This window comes from Hemitrygon akajei, unplaced genomic scaffold (assembly GCF_048418815.1).
Source record: "Hemitrygon akajei unplaced genomic scaffold, sHemAka1.3 Scf000120, whole genome shotgun sequence".
Lineage (NCBI taxonomy): Eukaryota > Metazoa > Chordata > Chondrichthyes > Myliobatiformes > Dasyatidae > Hemitrygon > Hemitrygon akajei.
In genome coordinates this window covers 21,051-44,997 of record NW_027332006.1, presented here as the reverse complement: position 1 = coordinate 44,997, position 23,947 = coordinate 21,051, and the positions used below count along the sequence as shown (strand labels likewise).

At 46.0% G+C, this 23,947-nt stretch overlaps 1 protein-coding gene across 1 annotated transcript in view; it reads left to right on the top strand.

The window, feature by feature from the left end:
- Positions 1 to 23,947, top strand: part of LOC140723605 (NACHT, LRR and PYD domains-containing protein 3-like) — a 75,494-nt gene that overhangs the window by 43,974 nt on the left and 7,573 nt on the right. Inside the window, exon 7 of the mRNA XM_073038171.1 lies at positions 21,707 to 23,444. Coding sequence (XP_072894272.1) covers positions 21,707 to 23,444 — 1,738 coding nt within the window. The remainder of the gene's footprint in view (positions 1 to 21,706; positions 23,445 to 23,947) is intronic.

The following is a 23,947-nucleotide window of genomic DNA, read 5'->3' as shown; positions in this document are numbered from 1 at the left end:
TGCTCAGTGCAGCAGGGGTGGTGTTTTTCGTTCTTTGTTGAAGCGGGTCGGTGGTCGGATCGGCATCGGGTCCGGATCATCGCCCCCTGGGGCGGGGAGCCGGAGATGGATAATTCTCTGCGGAGCGACACCAATGACTTTCAATTGGTGAGTGTTGATGCCTGTCCCGAGCTTTAACTTTCCCTTTAACTTAAAAGTCCCTTTAAACTTCAGAGTCCCGTTAGCTTTCCCGAACTCAAACAATAGAAAATCTGCAGATGCTGGAAATGCGAGCAACGCGCACAAAATGCTGGAGGAACTCAGCAGGCCGGGCAGAATCCAGGAAAAGAGTACAGTCGACATCAGCGGCCGAAACCCTTCGGCAGGACTGGAGAATAAAAGGTGGGGGTGGGGAGGGAGAGAGAAACACAATATGATCGGTGAAACCTGAAGGGGGAGGGGATGAACTTTCCCGGACTGGCGGCCTCGCCTCGCTTCCTTCACAGAATCTGCCGGGGTCGGTCCGGGTTGTGTGTGTTTCATACAATTCTGGTCGCCCCCATTCTCGGAAGGATGTCGGGGCTTTGGACAGGGCGCAGAAGAGATTTACCAGGACCCTGCCTGGATTAGAGGGCATGAGCTATAACGAGAGGTTGGATAAACTTGTGTTGTTTTCTCCAGAGCGGCGCAGGCTGGGGTGAGACTGGATGGACGTTTAAGGATTACGAGCGGAATACGTAGAATAGACAGACGGTAACTTTTCCCCCAGAGTTCAAATGTGTCTGATAAGGTAGGTTGCAGAAGATGTGAGGGGCGAGTTTGTTTTCCTCACGGAGTCTGCTGGGTCGGTCACTGGAATTTGCTCCCTCCGCAATAATCACTGCGCATGCTCACACAGCCCCCGGCGGGCGGTGGTTTATTTTCATCCCGTTCGTTGTTGAAGCGGATCGTCTGCGGGGGCTGGGGGAGAGGGAGGGAACGGGTCCTCGCCCCCTCGGGCAGGGATTCAGATTCCCATCGGTGAGTACTGAGGCCAGTGTCAAGTCTGGAGGTCTGATGTTGGGCAGTGAGTCCCGGTAACTTCCCGAACTGTCGGCCATTTACTCAGTTACTGAGGAACACAGCATTTTGTGTGCGGAGGAATTTCTTTAGCCAGAGTGTAGTGCATTTGTGAAATCAGCAGAGCGAGCTGTGAAGGCCATGTTGGGGGTATTTAAGAGGGGGATTTTGTAGGTTACAATAAGAAGGCCGTGGAGTGGGGTTGTGAGGAGGGGAAGAAAAAGATCAGCCATGATTGAACGCCAGAGCAGACTCAATGGGCCAAGCGGCCTAATTCTGCTCCTATGTCTTATGGACCCGGTTTATTGTCGGGGAGACGCGCCCACCGGTCACGATATCCTGTTTTCCGCTCTGATTTTGCCGCAGATCTGCAGCCTGCAGCTTTTTTTGCCGAGGCCCCCCACCCCCTCCGGCTATGATATGAAAACCACATCGCGCATGCTGATAGTCCGCGGAATGGCGGTGATTTCTGGCCGGCAGAGTCCAGTCACCATTTTGTGCTGCGCAACACCAGCATATTTTCCCTTGTTGGGGAAATCTGATGTTGGCCAGTGAGTCCCGTTAACTTCCCGAACTGTCGACTTCGCCTCGCTTTCTGGAACTTCTCAAAAACCTTTTCACTTCAGATAAGCCGCTTTTAAGCCTAGTGGTATGTGCTTCGGGGCTGTTGTTCCTTCTCCCTAATTGGGGTGGGTGAGAAAGGAGAATGTCCCAGGTTGTGGGGATCTTTGATTTTATCGAGGGAGTGGGAAGTCCAGAAAGAGTTCATGTAGGGGAGACTGGTTTCTGTGATTAGCTGATCTGTGTCCATAACTCTGCAGTTCCTTGCAGTCACGGGTACAGCAGTGGCCATACCAAGGCGTGAAGTATCCGGACGGAAAATATTTTATGCTGCATTGATAACATTTGGTGATGGGCAAAGCGTATATTCCAAAGTTCTTATGGTTTGTTCTAGCTTTGTTATTTTCAGATCTTTTATACAGTAGTATTGTGGTGAGCATTTGGTCCATAATGACAGATGAGGCAGCTCATTAAACTCAATAACAGTTTTATCGTGATAAACACAAAATAGACCGGCCAGCACGACCCGGAGAGTGAACCCAACCAGTCTCATACAGACAGGGGAGGCGACCATCAGTGTGACCCACAAATACACAAGCAAGTAACTGTATAATCCAAGCTAAAAGGTAACAATAAATGAACTGGAACATCCCATCATAATCCCACAAAAGCATTCTCACACAAGAACAATAAACAGTGCTGCTCATTAGAAATGTAGGGGGCGGGCTGTTGACCAACCCCTCCTCCTGAGGACAATCAGTGATCATCCTTGATCCCTTCTCCCAGCTGATTCCATCTGCTCATTCCCTGCCCATCCTGTTCAACCTCTGTCCAGTCTGTATGCCACCACCTCAGTGATATATATCAACCATCTTGTTCAACCTCTGTCCAGTCTGTATCCCTCCACCTCAATGATATATATCAACCATCTTGTTCAATCTCTGTCCAGTCTGTATCCCACCACCTCAGTGATATATATCAACCATCTTGTTCAACCTCTGTCCAGTCTGTATCCCACCACCTCAATGATATATATCAACCATCTTGTTCAACCTCTGCCCAGTCTGTATCCCACCACCTCAGTGATATATATCAACATCTTGTTCAACCTCTGTCGAGCCTGTATCCCACCACCTCAGTGATATATATCAACCATCTTGTTCAACCTCTGTCCAGTCTGTATCCCATCACCTCAATGATATATATCAACCATCTTGTTCACCCTCTGTCCAGTCTGTATCCCACCTCGTAATTCAGTCTTTCTTTTAACCTTTGTCTTCATCAAGAAGTATTATGTTGCACTTTTAGCCTCAGAGTTAATTCAGAATCCGTTTTTATTACTTGGATCTATGAGAGGATCATCAGGTTCCAGTTCTGTCGGTGCGGTAATATGAGTTGTGATAAACATAAAATAGACTGGCCAGCAGGACCGGGAGAGTGAACCTAACCAGTCTCATACAGACAGGGGAGTTGATCGTCACACACCCCGGTTACCGTTAGGGTGACCCAGAAATAGACAAGCAAAAACTGTACAATCCAAGATAAAAGGTAACAATAAATGAACTGGAACATTCCATCATAATCCCACAAAAGCATTCTCACACAAGAACAATAAACAGTGCAGTTTGGATTTGGGTATTTGATCCTCCACAATATTCCACGTGGGATTTTAAAAAGGAGGTGGCAGTGTTATTTTAGGAGGTCGAGTTGCGAGCTGGACAGCAACCCGGCACGGATGGAGAGCGCGCTTGGGAGTGGTCTATCACTGGACTGACCTCAGGAACCTCCGTTCTCGAGCCCGGCACTGCTGTCACTGCTCCATCAGCTGACTCCACAGATGTAAGTGTGGGCTGTCGACCAGACCCTCCTCTCCTGCCCCCATACCCCTCCCCCGAGAGTGTCACAGTATTTATCCTTAATTCCGTATCTGTGTATTGCTGGAGGACCATCAGTGATTGTCCTTGATCCCTTCTCCCACCTGGTTCCATTTGATCATTCCTCACTCATCTCATTCAACCGTTGTCTAGCCTGTATCCCACCACCTCAGTGATATATATCAACCATCTTGTTCAATCTCTGTCCAGCCTGTATCCCACCACCTCAATGATATATATCAGCCATCTTGTTCAACCTCTGTGCAGTCTGTATCCCTCCACCTCAATGATATATATCAACCATCTTGTTCAATCTCTGTCCAGCCTGTATCCCACCACCTCAATGATATATATCAACCATCTTGTTCAACCTCTGTCCAGTCTGTATCCCACCACCTCAATGATATATATCAACCATCTTGTTCAACCTCTGTCCAGTCTGTATCCCACCACCTCAATGATATATATCAACCATCTTGTTCAACCTCTGTCCAGCCTGTATCCCACCACCTCAATGATATATATCAACCATCTTGTTCAACCTCTGTCCAGCCTGTATCCCACCACCTCAATGATATATATCAACCATCTTGTTCAATCTCTGTCCAGCCTGTATCCCACCACCTCAGTGATATATATCAACCATCTTGTTCAACTTCTGTCCAGTCTGTATCCCATCACCTCAATGATATATATCAACCATCTTGTTCAACCTCTGTCCAGTCTGTATCACACCACCTCAATGATATATATCAACCATCTTGTTCAACCTTTGTCCAGTCTGTATCCCATCACCTCAATGATATATATCAACCATCTTGTTCAACCTCTGTCCAGTCTGTATCCCACCACATCAATGATATATATCAACCATCTTGTTCAACCTCTGTCCAGTCTGTATCCCACCACCTCAATGATATATATCAACCATCTTGTTCAACCTCTGTCCAGTCTGTATCACACCACCTCAGTGATATATATCAACCATCTTGTTCAACCTCTGTCCAGTCTGTATCCCACCTCATAATTCAGTCTTTCTTTTAACCTTTGTCTTCATCAAGAAGTATTATGTTGCACTTTTAGCCTCAGAGTTAATTCAGAATCCGTTTTTATTACTTGGATCTATGAGAGGATCATCAGGTTTCAGTACTGTCGGTGCGGTAATATGAGTTTTTGAACTGTGAATGGCTGAGACATTGCAGCACATTACTGGCAGCAAAGAGGCATGGGAGAGTAATAAGCCTGGGGTGGAGACTCCAACAGTGTGGAACTGGCTTCAGCCCAGGTCAGTATTTCTGCCGACAGGGCTGAATTGTCCTCCTTCCCCAATGAATCAGAAGTCCTGGGTGGCTGGAAATTTGTTGTAGGATAATTCCTGATTAGACTACTCCGTGTGAGACGTGGAGGGAGTGTGTGAGGATTCTGTTGTCAGTAAGTAGCAGGTACAGCTCTGTGACCCTGTGATGGCTGGCCTGGAATGTCACCCAGTAATGAACCCGCAGGTGACGTTACCTGTATTTATGAGCAGTTGAGCAGGTATTTCTGATCCGGGGACTGATGTCTGGTTATCGAGTTCATTTGGAAACAATCACTGCTAATCTAAGGAGAGAATGAGTTCCCATTCCATCCGTCACAGGATGAGGCTGTGATTAAATGGGCTGTTCCATGTTTGCACCAGGAAAAATGGTTCAGATGGTGTTTGGAAATCCACCCTCAGTCTCAAGTCGCTGTCAGACAGTGAAAATCAAACAGAAGCTTCAAATGCTGGAGATCTGCACTAAAACCTGAAAATATTTGAAGACATTCTAACGAAGGTTGTGAACCTGAATCATCAAATTTGTTCCTCTCCCCACAACTGTTCTTTACCTGTTGAGTGTTTCTGGTAATTCCAGTTTCTTTTTATTACATTCACCCTGGAATAGCTTAAATTTCCAGAAAAGATTGCTAATCACCTTCTGGGTCACAGGAGGAAGGCAGGAATATGTTGTTGGAATAAGATCAGCCATGGTTGAATAGTGGAGTAGACTTTACGGACTGAATCACCTAATTCTATTCCTGCGTCTTATGTCTTACCATAACTGAGCGATGACTCCTTCCTATCCCATGTAAGGTTTTGTGACATGTGAGGGACAATTGCAGATTTCTTCACACAGATCATTATATTTGTCTTTAATGTTTAAATTCCAGTGAGCTTATTTTATTTTGGAACATTGAGCAGAAATGTTCCCCTTTGTATTGTTAACATTTTTCATTGTCTTTCTGTTTAAAGTTAGACCTGCAGTGAGAGATTTATTGGAAGAAAAGCCCACATCTGGAAGCAAACCACGACTGTAGATGAGGGAACAGCAACAAGTGAACCAGCCCGAGGACTGAGAGCATCAACTGGAGAGAACCCTTCAGAGTTTCCATTCATTCAGTCAGGAGAAAGTTTGGTGAGTCTCATTTACTCAGACATTGGTCCTGTACCCATTACATACCTGCACAAAGAAAGGTAGGAAATAGTTGGAGTGAGACTGAATGTGCCCAGAAGTACCAGTTGCCTCTGACAGACCCAGTTGCAATCACTCCAGATCTGGTAATGTGTTGTCAGCAGTCCAGCTCTACAAAGTCACTCACATTCCCTCAGTGTTTGATCATTTGCAGATCTTGCATCTTCTGAAGTAGCTTCAGTGGGGTTTAGTTCTGAGTGGGGAGAGGGAGACGGGAGTATTTATACTCACTATCTTAAAAAAATGTAATTGTTTAAAATTATTTGCTGCAAACTCATTATCAACCAAATTATTGACATAGATGCAAGTTGCAATAGGTGTAACCATGGGAAACATCACTAGGCACTGGGCTCGAGTGCAATAAACAGCCTCCCATCATCACACTGTGCTTTGTACCATCCAGCTGTTCCTAGACTCTGGGGCTGTGTAACAAACACAATGTTCGCAGCAAGATTAGACAGTAATTAATATAAAGAGTTACTTGGGACACATGAGCTGTCTGATCCAATGGACCAGATCCTTCCTTGTTTACAACTTAATTTGCCCTGGGACCCATCCTCCCAGGTCACGCCCCAAACACCCTCCACCCCGCCAATCGCACCACAACTCTCCCACCATTTATCCCACATCTGTGCACGTAGACAGATCCCCTTCACCCACGTCCACCCTTTCAGCTTCGGGAACCACAACTAACTGATCCCACAACCCTGGCTTGGGAGCAAAACTGAAACCAGGGCTGCAGCACTGTAGAGCCCAGATGGTGCAGGTGTCGGGCTCGGTCCTGGCTCTTTCCTATTGCAACCAGTCCTGTATTTACATGAACCAGAGATCAGTGCCTTCCTCTACGCTGCCCGCTGGTGTCAGCCGGTGTCAGCACTGTGCTGCAATTTGCAGGAGGTCCCCGCGTAACCACCAGAGGTCAGAGGGAAAACGTGGAGGGTTTGGCCGTCTGGTCCTTTCAATGTGATACCCCTGAACTTTGCATTAACTCCATTCAAATGACTCTGGGTGAAAGTTACTGACCAACAAACATAATTCCTCTCAGCGATCAGCTGTCTGAATGGTTCACTCAGTTTTGGAGTCAGCGGTACCTGTGGTCCACATTGTCAGATAGATTAGTTTCCCAGGAGAAAAAGAGTGCAGGGATGGGAGGTTTTCTGTTCACTAATATGAATCTGCTGGCAATTCTGTTTTACACTGGTAAACACGTTGTTTATGAAATTAGTGAACAATGGGACACTGCCCTGACTGAACCACCTCAAGTCAAATCACCCTGAAGGTCCTCCCAGGAAACATTTGGGGTTTTGTGACCCAACTCGATGCCCAGCCATCAACAACACGGCAAAGCCGGACACATAACAGGGGACTTTACGTCACGCAGCACTGGATTCAGTGATAAAACTGTATCCTCCTTTGTACCCCTGAAATCATTAAAAACGCCCATTAAACAGCTTTTGAAAACAAGATCTCACCCACACATAACGTCACTCTGCGCCTGATGTCAGATCTGGGTTCTGCACACCGGGATCTGATGAAATGTGTGCAGTTCCTTGTGTCACATACACACTGAGACATTTGAACTTTAATGCATAAGATAAAAATCACCTGACCCACCACCACGGTTAACAGAGGGTTTACGAGCGGAGCTATTCCCATTGGTGCGAAACGATGTGAATCACTGGTTACACCCAATCGTGGAAGCAGAGTAGCCGAGAGATTGCTGCCCCTGCTGAACCCGTTTCCTGCTTCTGCCAAACTCCCCGTCAGAGCGGAACAAACCTCAAAGTAAATGTCCCACTTTTTGATTTATTTCCATTTCCCTCTGAGGTAAGTTGGGGCATTTATAAACCCGGGAGTGAGTGATCCGGCAGAAGGATGAGGGTGAGGGATTTTACTGAGAGGGTAAAGATGGTGTGAGGGGGGAGGACAGCATGGAGCCTCAGAGGATGTTTGTCCCAGTGGGGGATCAAGGAGCAGGATGGGGGAAGGAGCCAATTAATAGTGCGGGAAGGGACGAGCTCATCATTGGAAATGTCTGAGCACACGGTGGTGGTAAGCAGACATATCCACCACTTTGGGGGGCAAACACTGGCAGACTGTTGAGCTGGATTGGTGTTGGGGGGCAAGGATGGACTGGTCTTGGGTCATTGAATGACTGGATGGGCTGAGTGGCCTGTTCCTGTTGTCTGTCTATGTTTATTGAGAAAGAATAACCAGACCCTTTTTGGGTCTGCAGGATTTCCCAGTGGGTGTAGTAGGGTCCGGTGCTTGGAGCCCATTTGACCATAAGACAAAGAAGCAGAAGTCGGCCATTCGGCCCATCGAGGTTGCTCCACCATTTCATCATGAGCTGATCCAATCTCCCCTTGAGTCCCATTCCCCCGCCGTCTCACCATAACCTTTGATGCCCTGACTACTCAGATACCTATCAATCTCTGCATTAAATACATCCAATGACCCGGCCTCCACTACCGCCGGTGGCAACAAATTCCATAGATTCACCACCCTCTGGCTGAAAAAATGTTTTTGCATCTCCGTTCTGAATGGGCGCCCTGCAATCCTCAAGTCACGTCCTCTCGTACTAGACTCCCCCATCTTGGGAAACAACTTTGCCACATCCACTCTGTCCATGCCTTTCAACATTCGAAATGTTTCTATGAGGTCCCCCCTCATTCTTCTAAACTCTAAGGAGTACAGTCCAAGAGTGGTCAAACGTTCCTCAAATGTTAACCCTCTCATTCCCAGAATCATTCTAGTGAATCTTCTCTGAACCTTCTCCAATGTCAGTACATCCTTTCTTAAATAAGGAGTCCGAAACTGCACACAGTATTCCAAGTGAAGTCTTACCAGTGCCTTATAGAGCCTCAACATCACATCCCTGCTCCTGTACTCTGTTCCTCTAGAAATGAATGCCAACATTGCATTCACCTTTTTCACCACCGACTCAACCTGGAGGTTAACCTTAAGGGTATCCTGCACGAGAACTGCCAAGTCCTGTTCCATCTCAGAACTTTGAATTCTCTCCCCATTTAAATAATAGTCTGGCCATTTATTTCTTCTACCAAAGTGCTTGACCATACACTTTCCGACATTCTAATTCATTTGCCACTTCTTTGCCCATTCCCCCAATCTATCCAAGTCTTTCTGCAGACTCTGTTTCCTCAGCAGTACTGGCCCCTCCACCTATCTTTGTATCATCAGCAAACTTAGCCACAAAGCCATCTATTCCATAATCCAAATCGTTGATATACAACGTAAAAAGAAGCGGCCCCAACACAGAACCCTGTGGAACACCACTGGTAACCGGCAGCCAACCAGAATGGAATCCCTTTATTCCTTCTCTCTGTTTCCTGCCAATCAACCAATGCTCTATCCACGTATGTAACTTTCTTGTAATTCTATGGGCTCTTATCTTGTATAGCAGCCTCATGTGTGGCCCCTTCTCAAGGGCCTTCTGAAAATCCAAATACACAACTTCCACCACATCTCCCTTGTCTAGCCTGCTTGTAATTTCCTCCAAAATTTGCACTAGGTTTGTCAGGCAGGATTTTCCTTTAAGGAAACCATGCTGAGTTTTGCCTATCTTGTCATATGTCTCCAGGTACTCCGTAACCTCATCCTTGACAATCGACTCCAACAACTTCCCAACCACCGTCGTCAAGCTAGCAGGTTTATAATTTCCTTTTTGCTCCCTTGCCCCCTTCTTAAATAGCGGTGTGACACTTGCAGTCTTCCAGTCCTTGGAACCATGCCAGAATCTATCGACTTTTGAAAGATCATTGCTAATGCCTCCGCAGTCTCCACAGTTACCTCCTTCAGAACATGAGGGTGCATTCCATCTGGTCCAGGAGATTTATCTACCCTTAGACTATTCAGCTTCCTGAGTACTTCCTCTGTCGTAATTGTGACTGCATATTTCTCTTCCCTGACACCCTTGAGTTTCCGGTATATTGCAGAAGTTTTCCTCTGTGAAGACTGATGCAAAATACTCGTTCGGTTCCTACACCATCTCCTTTTCTCCCATTACAATTTCTCCAGCATTATTTTCTATCAGTCCTATATCTACTCTCACCTGTCTTTTACTCTTTATATACTTTAAAAGCTTACATTATCCTCTTTGATATTATTTGCTAGCTCCCTTTCATGGTTCATCTTTTCCCTCTTAATGACCTTCTTAGTTTCCTTCTGTAAGCTTTTAAATACTTCCCAATCCACTGTCTTCCCACTAAGTTTTGCTTTCTTGTATGCCCTCTGCTTTGCTTTTACTTTGGATTTGACTGCTCTTGTCAGCCACGGTTGCATCCTTTTTCCATTTGAAAATTTATTTTTCTTTGGAATATATCTTCCTCACTTCTCGCATAAACTCCAGCCACTGCTGCTCTGCCGTCCTTCCCGCTGCTGTCGCTTTACACTCAGCCTTGACCAGTTCCCCTCTCATGCCACTGTAATTTCCTTTACTCCACTGAAATATTGACACATCGGATTTCGGCTTCTCTTTCTCAAATTTCACAGTGAACTCAATCATATTGTTATCACTGCCTCCTAAGGGTACTTTCACTTCCATCTCTCTAATCACCTCTGGTTCATTACACAATACCCAATCAAGTACAGATGATCCCCTAATGGGCTCAACAACAAGCTGTTCGAAAAAGCCATCTCATTTGCTGATGACACCATTGTTGTGGGCTGTATCAAAAGGGGTGGTGAACAAGATACTGCACTGACTGAAGCACCCCGAACCAGATCACACTGGAAAGTCCTTCCCAGGAACACTGGGGGTTTTGTAACCCAACACAAGATAAAAGCTCCACTGCCCACTCCAACGCCAGGCATGTAGCAGGGGACTTCCCCTCACACAACACTGCATTCAGTGATGAAACCTGTTAAGTTTCCTTTGTTGTTCCACTGAAATCATTAAAAACTTCCATTGAACAGCTTTTGAAAACAAGCTCTCACCCACACGTGACGCCACAGTGTTCCCACACTGGGATATAACTTCAGTCTGTGCCCTCATGTGTCTGATGTCACGTGGGTTCCCCACACCAGGATCACGTGCCTGATGCCACATGTGGGATCCCCACCACTGGATCTAACATCACTCTGTGCCCCACATGCCTGATGTCACGTGTGGGTACCCCACACTAGGATCTGACGTCACATGTACAATTCCTTATGTCACACTGGTGCTGAGACAGTTGAACTTTACCAGCTGAGGTAACAATTACCTGACTCACCCACACCACCCCACAGTCAACAGAGCAGTTACACTCTTCCCATTGGTGCGAAGCTATGTCAATCACTGGTTGCACCCAATAGTGGAGATGGGCCATCCGAGGGGTTGTTACCCCTGCTGATCACATATCACGCTCCCGCTCTGAACTCCCTGTCAAAGCGGACAAATTTCAAAGTAAATGTCCTGCCTTTTGAATTATTTCCATTTCCCTCTGAGGGAAGTTGGGGGTGTTTGTGAAGTATTTCCTGCGGCAGGTTTCTGATGTATTGCTGAGTGTTAGGAGGAGACTTCTCAGCCCTTCAGTTGATGCTGGCTCCTCAGGGAAGGAGGGATCCAAGTAAAAGGAAGAGAGAGAGGGAATTAACTGAGAGGATAAATATGGTGTGAGGGGTTGGATAGGATGGAGTCTGAGGTTGTTTGTCCTGGTGGGGGATCAAGGAGAAGGGTGGGGGAAGGAGTCCATTGACAGTGGGGAAGGATTTCTGAATGTCTGAGCCCACGATGGTGGAGAGCAGAGATATTCACCACTTTGGTGGGAAAATACTGGCAAACTGTATTTTCATATTGTCAGTGACAGTATTGTTAAATTGCTGTTCTGTCTGTTATCTGAATGTACTTGCCTGTGACACTGCTGCACGTCAGTGTTTCTCTGTACCTGTACCTTTCCATACCTGCTCACTTGGCAACGAATTCAACAGGACCTGAGAAATCTCAGTGAGATTTGATTAGTGATGATCATCTTGCCAGCTTGGTAGGCCAATTGTAAAGACGATAGAACAGAAATCTACAGCACATTACAGGCCCTGCAGCCCACAATGTTGTGCTGACCATGTGACGTACACTAGAAAGTGACTAGAATTTCCTTGCTGCATAGCCCTAGCCCTTTATTTTTATAAGCACCATGTTCCTATCTAAGAGTCCCTTAGAAGACCGCATTGTACCCGCCTCTACCACCATCACTGCCAGTGCATTCCACGCACCCACCACCCTCTGTGTGAAAAACATACCCCTGACATCCCCCTTGTACCTACTTCCAAGCACCTTAATACTATCCTCCCTCTTGTTAGGCATTTCAACCCTGGGAAAAGCCTCTGGCTATCGACACAAGCAAAGCCTCTCATCATGTACTCTGTCAGGTCACCTCTCATTCTTCATCACTTCAAGGAGAAAAGGCCGAGTTCACTCAAACTATTCTAATCAGGTATGCTCCCCAATCCAGACACCATCCTTGTAAACCTCCTCTGCACTTTCTGTATACCATCCATATTGTTTCCTGTAGTGATGTGACCAGAACTGAACACAGTACTCCCAAGTGGGGTCTAATCAAGGTCTTATAGAGCTGTAATATTACCTCACGCTCTTAAACTCAATTCCATGGCTGATAAATGCCAACACACCATATGCTTTCTTATCAACACTGCCAACGTGGGCAGCAGCTTTGAGTGTTCTATCGACACTAACCCCAAGATCTCACTGATCCTCCAGATTGACAAGAGTCTTACCATTAATATTATATTGTCTTCAAATCTGACCTACGGAAATGAACCACTTCACGCTTATCAGTATTGAACTCCATCTGCCGCTTCTCTGCCCAGTTCTGCATCCTATCGATGTTGCACTGTAACATCTGACAACCCTGCAGACGATCCACAACACTCCCAACTTTTGTGTCTTCAGCAAACTTACTAACCCATCCTTCAACTTCCTCATCCGGGTCAGTTGTAAAAATCACAAACAGAAGAGGTCCCAGAACAGATCCCAACGGAACACTATTAGTCACCATCATCCATGCATGATATGAACCATCTACAACTGCCTTTGCTTTCAGTTAGATAGATAGATACTTTATTCATCCCCATGGGGAAATTCAACCTTTTTTTCCAATGTCCCATACACTTGTTGTAGCAAAAACTAAATTACATACAATACTTAACTCAGTAATAATATGATATGCATCTAAATCACTAACTCAAAAAGCATTAATAATAGCTTTAAAAAAAAAAAGTTCTTAAGTCCTGGCAGTTGAATTGTAAAGCCTAATGGCATTGGGGAGTATTGACCTCTTCATCCTGTCTGAGGAGCATTGCATCGATAGTAACCTGTCGCTGAAACTGCTTCTCTGTCTCTGGATGGTGCTATGTAGAGGATGTACAGGGTTTTCCATAATTGACCGTAGCCTACTCAGCGCCCTTCGCTCAGCTACCGATGTTAAACTCTCCAGTACTTTGCCCACGACAGAGCCCGCCTTCCTTACCAGCTTATTAAGACGTGAGGCGTCCCTCTTCTTAATGCTTCCTCCCCAACACGCCACCACAAAGAAGAGGGCGCTCTCAACAACTGACCTATAGAACATCTTCAGCATCTCACTGCAGACATTGAATGACGCCAACCTTCTAAGGAAGTACAGTCGACTCTGTGCCTTCCTGCACAAGGCATCTGTGTTGGCAGTCCAGTCTAGCTTCTCATCTAACTGAACTCCCAGATACTTGTAGGTCTTAACCTGCTCCACACATTCTCCATTAATGATCACTGGCTCCATATGAGGCCCAGATCTCCTAAAGTCCACCACCATCTCCTTGGTCTTGGTGATATTGAGACGCAGGTAGTTTGAGTTGCACCATATCACAAAGTCCTGTATCAGTTTCCTATACTCCTCCTCCTGTCCATTCCTGACACACCCCACTATGGCCGTGTCATCAGCGAACTTCTGCACATGGCAGGACTCCGAGTTATATTGGAAGTCTGATGTGTACAGGGTGAACAGGACCGGAGAGAGTACGATTCCCTGTGGCGCTCCTATGCTGCTGAACACTGTGTCAGACCTACAGTCTCCCAACCGCACATACTGAGGTCTATCTGTCAAGTAGTCCACTATCCAATCCACCATGTGAGAGTCTACTCCCATCTCTGTTAGTTTGTGCCTTAAGATCTTGGGCTGGATGGTGTTAAAGGCACTAGAGAAGTCAAGGAATGTGATCCTCACAGCACAACTGACCCCAGCTAGGTGAGAGAGTGATTTGTGCAGCAAATACGTGATAGCATCCTCCACTCCCACCTTCTCCTTATACGCAAACTGAAGCGGATCCCGGGCGTGCCTGGTTTGTGGCCTCAGATTCTGAATTATCAGCCGCTCCATGGTCTTCATCACGTGCAACGTCAAGGCAACAGGTCTGAAGTCATTTCTGGAGGCATGTCAGTTCTGGATTCACAAAGCAATGTCTCCTTGGATCCCATACCTCATTATTTTCAGAATGAGCTTTCCCTGGGGAACCTTAGCTAACCTCTTACTGAAATCCATATTCAGTACTTCCACTGCTCTACTTTCATCAATGTGTTTTTTTTGTTACATCCTCAAAGAATTCAATCAGGTTCATAAGGCATGACCTGCCCTTGCAAAGCCATGCTGACTATCCCTAATCAGATTATGTCTCTCTGAATATTCATGAACCCTGCCTCTCAGGATCTTCTCCAAAACTTGCCCACAACTGAAGTAAGACTCACTGGTCTATAATTTCCCGGGTTATCTCTACTCCCTTTCTTGAACTAAGGAACAATGTTTGCAAACTTCCAATCCTTTGGTACTTCTCCTGTCCCTATTGATGATGCAAAGATCATTGCCAGAGGCTCAGCAATCTCTTCCCTCGCTTCCCACAGTAGCCTGGGGTATCTCTCATCCAGTCCCGGCAACTTATCAAACTTAATGACTTTCAAAAGCTCCAGCACATCCTCTTTCTTAAAGTCTATGCACTCAAGTGTTTCAGTCCGCTGTAAGTCATCCCCACAACTCCCAAGGTCTTTTTCACTTGTGAATAATGAAGCAAAGTATTCATTAGGTACATCAGAATATTTTAAATGATCGGCAGATTGAGAAACATCTGTTGAGAATGTAGTGGTGAATTCTAACCAAACCAAGTTGCCGTTACTGGCGATCCCACGGATTTGTTATATTTGCATGGCATCCCCTCAGCTCCCGTGATGATTGTTACAAATGTCGGTGATATGCATTCAGAGAGTGAACCAAGTGTAAGTTCAGCATGTTTGAGAGGATAATAACAAGATATATGACATCCGTCAGTCCCCAGCTGTGTACTGCACGGAACAAAGCACAAATATGTAACTGATTCCCTTTGTGTTTACCACACCACCACTGATGCAACTAAAAACATCATAATTAAGCTACGCAGAATACAATGCTGATAAAGAACAGATACATGGCTCCCACACACAGGCTCAGCTCTGATACAGTGATTCCCAGCTGAAATATTAACATACTGACTATCTTGTTGAATAATTCCAGTATTTTGTTTTATTTATTTTAATGATTTTTTGCCAACTAATGTTGCCAATTAATGTTTGACCCTCCTGTTATTTATTTCGTTACAGAGCAGCATAAACTGATCACACGTGTCCTCAAAAGGAGTCAAGGTGCCGGCAGTGGAGGAGATCCAGTGACGTCACCATCGGGAAAAAATACGAGTATGTTGGTGAATTATTTTAATTTATAAATACTCTGCTGATTCTGCATCAGGGTTTAATGCAATGTAGGCAATTCACAAAATATTTGTGAAAATTGAGCAGAGAGATGAGAGAGAGAGAGTTAACATCTCTGGGGGAAACACAGTCACCCGTGGAAGGAGTACATTTACCATCTGCTCCAGCTCCTCTAACAGATTGTGATGCACATTAAAATAGCGAGTTACTCCAGAAGACAAGAAATTCTGCAGATGCTGAAAGTTTTGGGCAATAAAAAGACACACAAAATATTGGCCGAACTCAGCAGGTCATGGAGAGGAATAAACAGTTGACTTTTTGGATCATAATCACAAGGAATTGAAACTAATGTGTCAATATCTAGAATTTCTGTCCCCTCATTTCCAGTCCAATGAAGGGCCTTGGTTTGAAACATTGATTGTTTATTCTGCTCCATAGACGCTGCCTGATATGCTGAGTGATGTGACTTGTTACCATAAAAAGCATCATAAATAAACCACAACCACGAGGAAATCTGCAGATGCCGGAAATTTAAGCAACACACACAAAATGCTGGTGGAACACAGCAGGCCAGGCAGCATCTATAGGGAGAAGCACTGTTGACGTTTCGGGCTGAGACCCTTCATCAGGACTAACTGAAAGGAAAGATAGTAAGAGATTTGAAAGTAGGATGGGGAGGTGAAAATGCGAAATGATAGGAAAAGACCAGAGGGGGTGGGATGAAGCTAAGAGCTGGAAAGGTGATTGGCAAAAGTGATACAGAGCTGGAGAGGGGAAAGGCTCATGGGATGGGAGGCCTAGGGAGAAAGAAAGGGGGAGGGGAGCACCAGAGGGAGATGGAGAACAGGCAGAGAGAGAAAAAACAACTAAATATATCAGGGATGGGGTAAGATGGGGAGGAGTTGCATGAATGGAATAAATAAACCACGCAGAATACAATTCAGAAAGAGAACAGATACATGGCTCCTACACACAGGCTCAGTTCTGATCCAGGGTCTTCCACCTGCAATATTCACATACTGACTATCTTGTTGAATAATTCCACATTTTGTTTCATTTATGTCAAAGCTTCTTTTTCCAGCTTGCTGTTTCGGATGTATGGCTGGTCTACATTGTGCTTATCAAGCTGCCATGTAACTATCTGGTAATAGTCAGGTGATATGTTCAAATAAATCTTGACTGAGTTTAGGTGATAATAATGGTCTTAAATTCCTGCTGGAGAAAATGTCATGGTTCAGGACAAGATGTCATGATGCTAATGGTGACATTGCATTGTTCGGGAAGTCAGAGTGATTCTATATAGACTCAAACCATTTATTCCCAATGCCAGGGGATATATAATTCAGTGACGAGAGGAAAAGATGTTCCATTGTTCAGCAGAAATGTTTCAACTCATGCTGCTGCAACAGTTGTCCATTACTCATCATAGCACCACCAGTGGTAGGAGGACCAAATCAGAGGGCGCTGTCTGCTCAACCTGCCTTGCCATTCTGTTGATACATCACTCCCGGTCCAGGACACAAGATTGGTTCCTAAAAGGGATTTGCCTGCAATATAGTGAGTAGATACCCCAGAGAATCCCGGCGCAGTGTACAATCCATGGAGAGATCGAAAATGGACATTGTGGGACTGTGGGTGAATGGGCACCAGTGGATCAGGCCATGTCAAGGCTTCAGTGGACAGGCCCAAGATATTTGGAAGTGTTTGCCTCAGTTTAAAAACAAAGCAGTGTTCTCTTTAAACCCCAATTAACGTTTGACCCTCCTGTTATTTTTTTTTGTTACAGAGCAGCAAAAACTAATCACACCTGTCCCCAAAATGGGTCAAGGTACGAGCAGTGGACGAGTTCCAGTGACATCAACATCAGGAAACGACACGGGTATGTTGGCGAATTATTTTAATTTATAAACACTCTGAAGATTCTGCGCCTCTTTTTAATGCAATATCGGCAATTCACAAAATATTTGTGAAAACTGAGCAGGGAGATGAGAGAGAGTTAACATCTCTGGGGGAAACACAGTCACACGTGGAAGGAGTACAGTTACCGTCTGCTCCTGCTCCTTGAGCAGATTTTGAAGCACATTAAAATAGCGAGTTACTCCAGAAGACAAGACATTCTGCAGATGCTGAAAGTTTTGGGCAACAAAAAGACACACAAAATATTGGCAGAACTCAGCAGGTCAGGCAGCATCCATGGAGAGGAATAAACGTTTGATGTTTCCGATCAGGATCACAAGGAATTGAAACTGATGTGACAATATCTATAAGTTCTGTCCCCTCATTTCCAGTCCGATAAAGGGCCTTGGCCTGAAATGTTGATTGTTTATTCTCCTCCATAGATGCTGCCTGACCTGCTGAGCACCTCCAGCATTTTGTGAGAAATCCCAGAGACTTGCTGAGGAAGGGGTTGACCAGGCAGGCAGACAGTAACCCAGAGCAAAGTGGCAGTGATGGGCAGTACCAGGAGAGTGATGGTGATGGGTTACTATATTCCCAGGAATTATCAAAGTCCTTTCCAAACAGAGATGTATATTCTTCGGGATAAAAAAGAACAGCCTTCAACAGATGGAACTATAACCCCTCCTACAACCCCCCCCCCCCACCCCCCGGCCCGAGCCCATTCCTCTTTCCTGCCCCCGGCCATATATATATATATCGGACTGTGTTTGCTGATCTTTAGATTCCAGCGAGAAAGTTACTGCCAAATATGGGGTCAGTAATTTCCTTAATTTTCGCCATTGTGCTTCACAGGTCCGGGCTCAGTGATCACTAGCTCCTGGCAAGCTGGAATGATTTCCAGCTGCTGCAGTTGACGGACTTCTACCGGGACAGGCTGGAGCAGGCGATGGAAGGAGGGGTGCACGGAGTGAGCCAGGCGTTAACGGCCGAGAATCAGTTCAGCGGAGAGGAACATCGGGTGAGTGGGAGGGAGAATGAGTTTGAATTTTCACACATCACAGGACTGATGGGTGTCGGAACTCTCACTCATCGGATAATGAAGCATAAAAACAAATCAGAAATAAATATATATAATTCTTAAAGCTGTGAATCTGAAGGAATGATTGAAAGAGGTGTAAACACTCCAGTGGCAGCTCAATGTTCAGAGCGAGGGGAGCAGGGAACAATTATATGAGGTTGCAATAAAGGAGTTTAAATGGAAATATGGTAAGAATTTTCATTTTGAAAAGACCGTGTGGCGTGACGGCAGGATGTCAGTGAGAACTGGGGCATTATTACTGGATGCCACAGGAGCTCGAGTGTGTTCTGTTCTGTGTGGAGATGATTGTGTTACAATCTGTAACTACAAACAGTGTGAATCGGGGAATACTGCCATGTTGTAATGTGTAATCACTGAATAAACCTCCACTGGAAAAGGCAAAGGAAAGGCATCAGGTGTCAGCCGGTAATCCGCTGTCATGCTGGACATTGGCGGACTGAGGAGATGAATCACATCATCTTTTCTGCAACTTCTTTGAGACTGCTCACTCTGTTATAAAAACCCTCCTGACTTCTTTCTTCATCTGTGATGGTTATTTTCTGATTTCTGTTTTACACCGTCAAATCCAGTGAGGAATTATTTATGGATTTGGAGCCAAGTCAATGAAGAGGTCACAGACCAGCCAGGATCTCATTGACTGGTGGACCAGGTTCACGGTGAATGTCCCTCCGTGTGCTCTGCACTCAGAATGTACAGTCCATGTCCAGACAGGATCAGCACCCGTCCGGGTGACTGCTCAGTGTGATCCCGTTACAGAGCACATCATTTGCTTCTCATTCTCTGTGTGAATCTGTCAGTCCCCAATATGTTCACTGTTACACTTCACAGAAAATCTCTGATCTCGCTGATAAGGGAGAGCGGGCGGACAGTTCTAAACTCCTCCTGAGCCTGGTGATGGAGAAAGGCTCCCGCGCCCGGAGGGTGATGTGGGAAACCTTTGTGAAAATGCGGAATTGTGTCCCAAAGTTTGACAAAATACTGAAAGAAATACAGGAACATGGTGAGATAGTATCAGAGATTAATTTAATTATGGATTCAAACATTACATACTTATAATTTGAAGAATTGAAACATGTCAAATTGTATAAATTTGAACAGGCTGTGTTCCGGACCATCGACCCGTACCGGACATTCCCAGGGAACTGAAAGGTAAGTGCAGAAACCGCTGTTTCCACGGAAGGTTGATATTATGTTGGGCCATGTCGTTGTTGAGCCACGGGGATTTGATCAGGTAAATGTTCCACCGTGACACAGAGTACAGTGAGACACAGGGAAAAATGTTTGCTGGAGGGAGAGTTTTCACAGGACAGTATGAGGAACCACGCAGAGAGTTGGTGAGTTTGCTGAAAGGGATCACTCCTCTTTGGCCAAAGATGTTAATTTTCAAAACGTACCAAAGGAATTTTTTAAACTGCTCACGTTTCTGTCACCTGTGTTACTGCTTTTCCAGTCCACAATCAGACAATAAAACCCTTCCGATTCCCTGCACTAAGGATTTGGTAATTCTCGACAATTTCCTGCAAACTTATTCTTCACTGTTCTTCATGCTGTTTGCCAAGGGAACAGTCACGGTAGTGACATTCCCACATCTATTTCTGAATACAAAACAGACTCTCTCCCTGATTATTGAGAAAATTGTTTCTCCCACTGTCACATTCTCTAAAGTAAACATTTTAACAATCAATGTTTTCCTGCGCTCCCTGCTTCACCCGAATACGTTGTCTGGAGAGCCCACACACTCCCTGATAGGGTCCTGACACACTGGAATTTAGAAGGATGTGAGGTGATCTGATTGAAACATATAAGATTCTTAAGGGATTGGACACGCTAGAGACAGGAAACATGTTCCCGAGTCCAGAACAAGAGGCCACAGCTAACAATAAGGGGTAGGCCATTTAGAACGGAGTTCAGGAAAAAAAATTTCACCCAGAGAGTTGTGGATCTATGGAATGCTCTGCTTCAGAAGGCAGTGGAGACCAATTCTCTGGATGCTTTCAAGAAAGAGTTAGATAGAGCTCTTAAAGGTTGCGGAGTCAAGGGATATGGGGAGAAGGCAGGAACGGGGTACTGATTGTGGATGATCAGCCATGATCCCATTGAATGGCGGTGCTGGCTCAAAGGGCTGAATTGCCAACACCTGCACCTATTGTCTGTTATCAATTGACAAACTGTGAGACCCCACACACCTCACAGGGTCCTGAAACACTGAGACCCCACACACACCTGGCATGATCCTGAAACAGTGTGAGACCCCACACACCCCTGGCACGGTCCTGACAGGATGTGAAATCCCACACTCCTAACCGGATACTGACACACGCAGAGACCCCTCACACTCCTAAACAGGTTCCTGACACACTACGAGACTCCACACTTTCCTGACAGGGTCCTGACACACTGTGAGACATGACACACCTGACATGTTCCTGACACACTGTGCCCTCCCCATACATCCCTGGCAGAGGCCGGACACAGTGCATAACCCCACTCACCCATGACAGGATTTGAACACACTTTGAGATCCCACGCACGCTACCCACCCACCCGCAGTGCATGTTCTGATCAGCAAAGCTTCTTCTTTGTATTTTGAATCAGTGACGGTGGGAGGGGAGGGGGAGCTGTGATTCCCCGACCTGTTCCTTTGACAGAATGCCCACCACCCTCTTCTCCATCTCCATACGCCACATCAACACTGGGGATTAAAAGATTCCTCCTCAGGAGCAATGATATCTGTGACAGTAGTGGGAGATTGTCCGGTACGGGACAGTCGGGGGTCAGTAAACTACCAGGGAAATACTCACCTTCACAGCACAGTTAATGTGGAAATGTGATGACCTGGTGTTTATCTGGACCAGGCCTCTCTGTCCAGTCAGCAGTCTGTTAATTGAATTTACTTTACTGTACGAACAACCATTGACAAATTCAATTAATGCAACAGCTCTGAGCTAACTCCTGTGTACTTAAATACTGAGTTCTGAGATGAGGCATCTAACAGTTTGTCCACTGTCTGTTCCCATGGAAGATGTTCAACAGAAACACAAGGAGACTCTGCGGGCACAAACTGAAACACTGAGAGTGAACACGATCCTGATGAGGGAGAAGGTGAAGGTTTTCCAGCTGGTTGATCGATACGCTGAGCTCACGGTCATTTCTACTGTTCGAGATCGGAGACTGGTGGAACATGAGCTGCTGGCAAGAGGCAGAGACCACGAGGAGTGGAGAGAGAAACATCTCCGCAGAGAGCTGGAAAAACTCCGGATGGATCAGTTATTCCAGAGCAGCTTTTCCCGGAGTGAATCCAAATCTGGGAGTTCAGCAGCAGTGGCCGGAGTCCCGGGGATCGGGAAAACAACAATGGTACAAAAGATTGTTTATGACTGGGCCACGGGGAAAATATACCAACAGTTCCAGTTTGTCTTCAGTTTCAAATTCCGCGATTTAAACACCATTAACAACAGAATAAACCTGAGGGAACTGATTCTGGATCAGTATCCTTACTTGGGGAATATCCTGAGAGAGGTCTGGAAGAACCCAGAGGGATTGCTGTTTATATTCGATGGTTTGGATGAATTCAAGCACACAATCGATTTTGCGGACAGTCGGAGAGATACAGAACCCAAGCACCAGTGCCCAGATCCCGAGTGGTGGTGTGAAGTGTCTGACATTGTGTACAGTTTAATCCAGGGCAAGCTGCTCCCAGGGTGTTCAGTGCTGGTGACTACCCGCCCCACTGCGTTAGAATTATTGGAAAAGGCAGAGATCAGTGTCTGGGCTGAAATCCTGGGATTTGGCAGAGAGGAACGGAAGGAATATTTCATCAGGTATTTTGAAGATCAGATAGTGGCGGAAGCTGTTTTCGAACATGTGAAGGAGAACGAGATCCTGTACACCATGAGCTGCAACCCCTCCTACTGCTGGATCCTCGCTCTGGCACTGGGCCCCTTCTTCACACAAAGAGTCAGGGACCCGCAGCGAGTTCCCAAGTCCATCACCCAACTATATTCCTACTATATTTATAACATTCTGAAAAACCACGGCCGTGAGATTGAGAACCGCCGTGATGTGTTACTCAGGGTTGGTCAGATGGCCTTCAGAGGAGTGTCCGAGAAGAAGATTGTGTTTACAGATGGAGATTTGATCAACTACAATCTGCAGCCTTCCCAGTTCCTGTCCGGGTTCCTGATGGAGCTTTTGGAGAGAGAGGATTCTGCCCGGAGCGTGGTGTACACATTCCCACACCTCATCATTCAAGAGTTTGTAGCTGCAGTCGCACAATTCCTGAATCCACATCTCGGGGATATCTTGAAATTCCTCACTGAAGCCCACAACACAACAGATGGTCGTTTTGAGGTATTTCTCCGTTTTGTTGCTGGTCTCTCCTCGCCAATGACAGCTCGGGGCCTGGAGGAGTTTCTGGGTCCATTTCCTCATCAAACAACCTGCCGGGTGATTGACTGGGTGAAGGAGGAGGTTAAACGCCGGAGTGGAAACACATGGAGTGAAGCTGGTAAAAGGAGCCTCCTGAACACATTGCACTACCTGTTTGAGTCTCAGAATCGTGGACTGGCTCAGGCCGCACTTGGATCTGTGGAAACACTTTCATTCAGTGAAAAGACACTGACTCCGATTGACTGCGCGGTCCTGTCTCATGCCATTGGACTCTGTGATACAATAAAACACCTCGACCTGGGGAACTGCCACATTCAGTGTGAAGGAATCCAGTGGCTGGGACCCGGGCTACACAAGTGCCAGGAGTTGAGGTAACTTGATTCATCTCTCACTCTGAACTGTGAAACTGCCTCATTGTGTTGTTTCAATGTAAAGGAATTTCGGTAAATTTGTAGTAAATCTGATTAAGAAGAATTGTGACAAATACCCAGGGGATCGGTCAGTAATTCCCCCAGGACGGGAGGGTTCTGTGGTTCCTTGTGAAGGGATGTTGGAGACTTCATCAGATCAGTGAACAACGGCCATTGGTTTAATGGTAGTAAATCACAGGAATGGCCGTGTTTCTCGCTGCCTGTGACACGTCCATTGACAATGTTCCTTCTCACTGTTACTGACACCCAGACCGACACTGACTGCAGCAGCTGGGTCAGAGATTCACACCCCCTTCCCGGTGAGGGACAAGAGACCGTCAGCAGACTGTCCCAGTGAGAAGGAAAGAAATACCATTGTGAGATTGTCCTTCCCTGCCTCTCCCCATGTGTGACTATAACCATCAGTCCACCTGTGTGACTGTGCTCACTACCAGATACCCAGA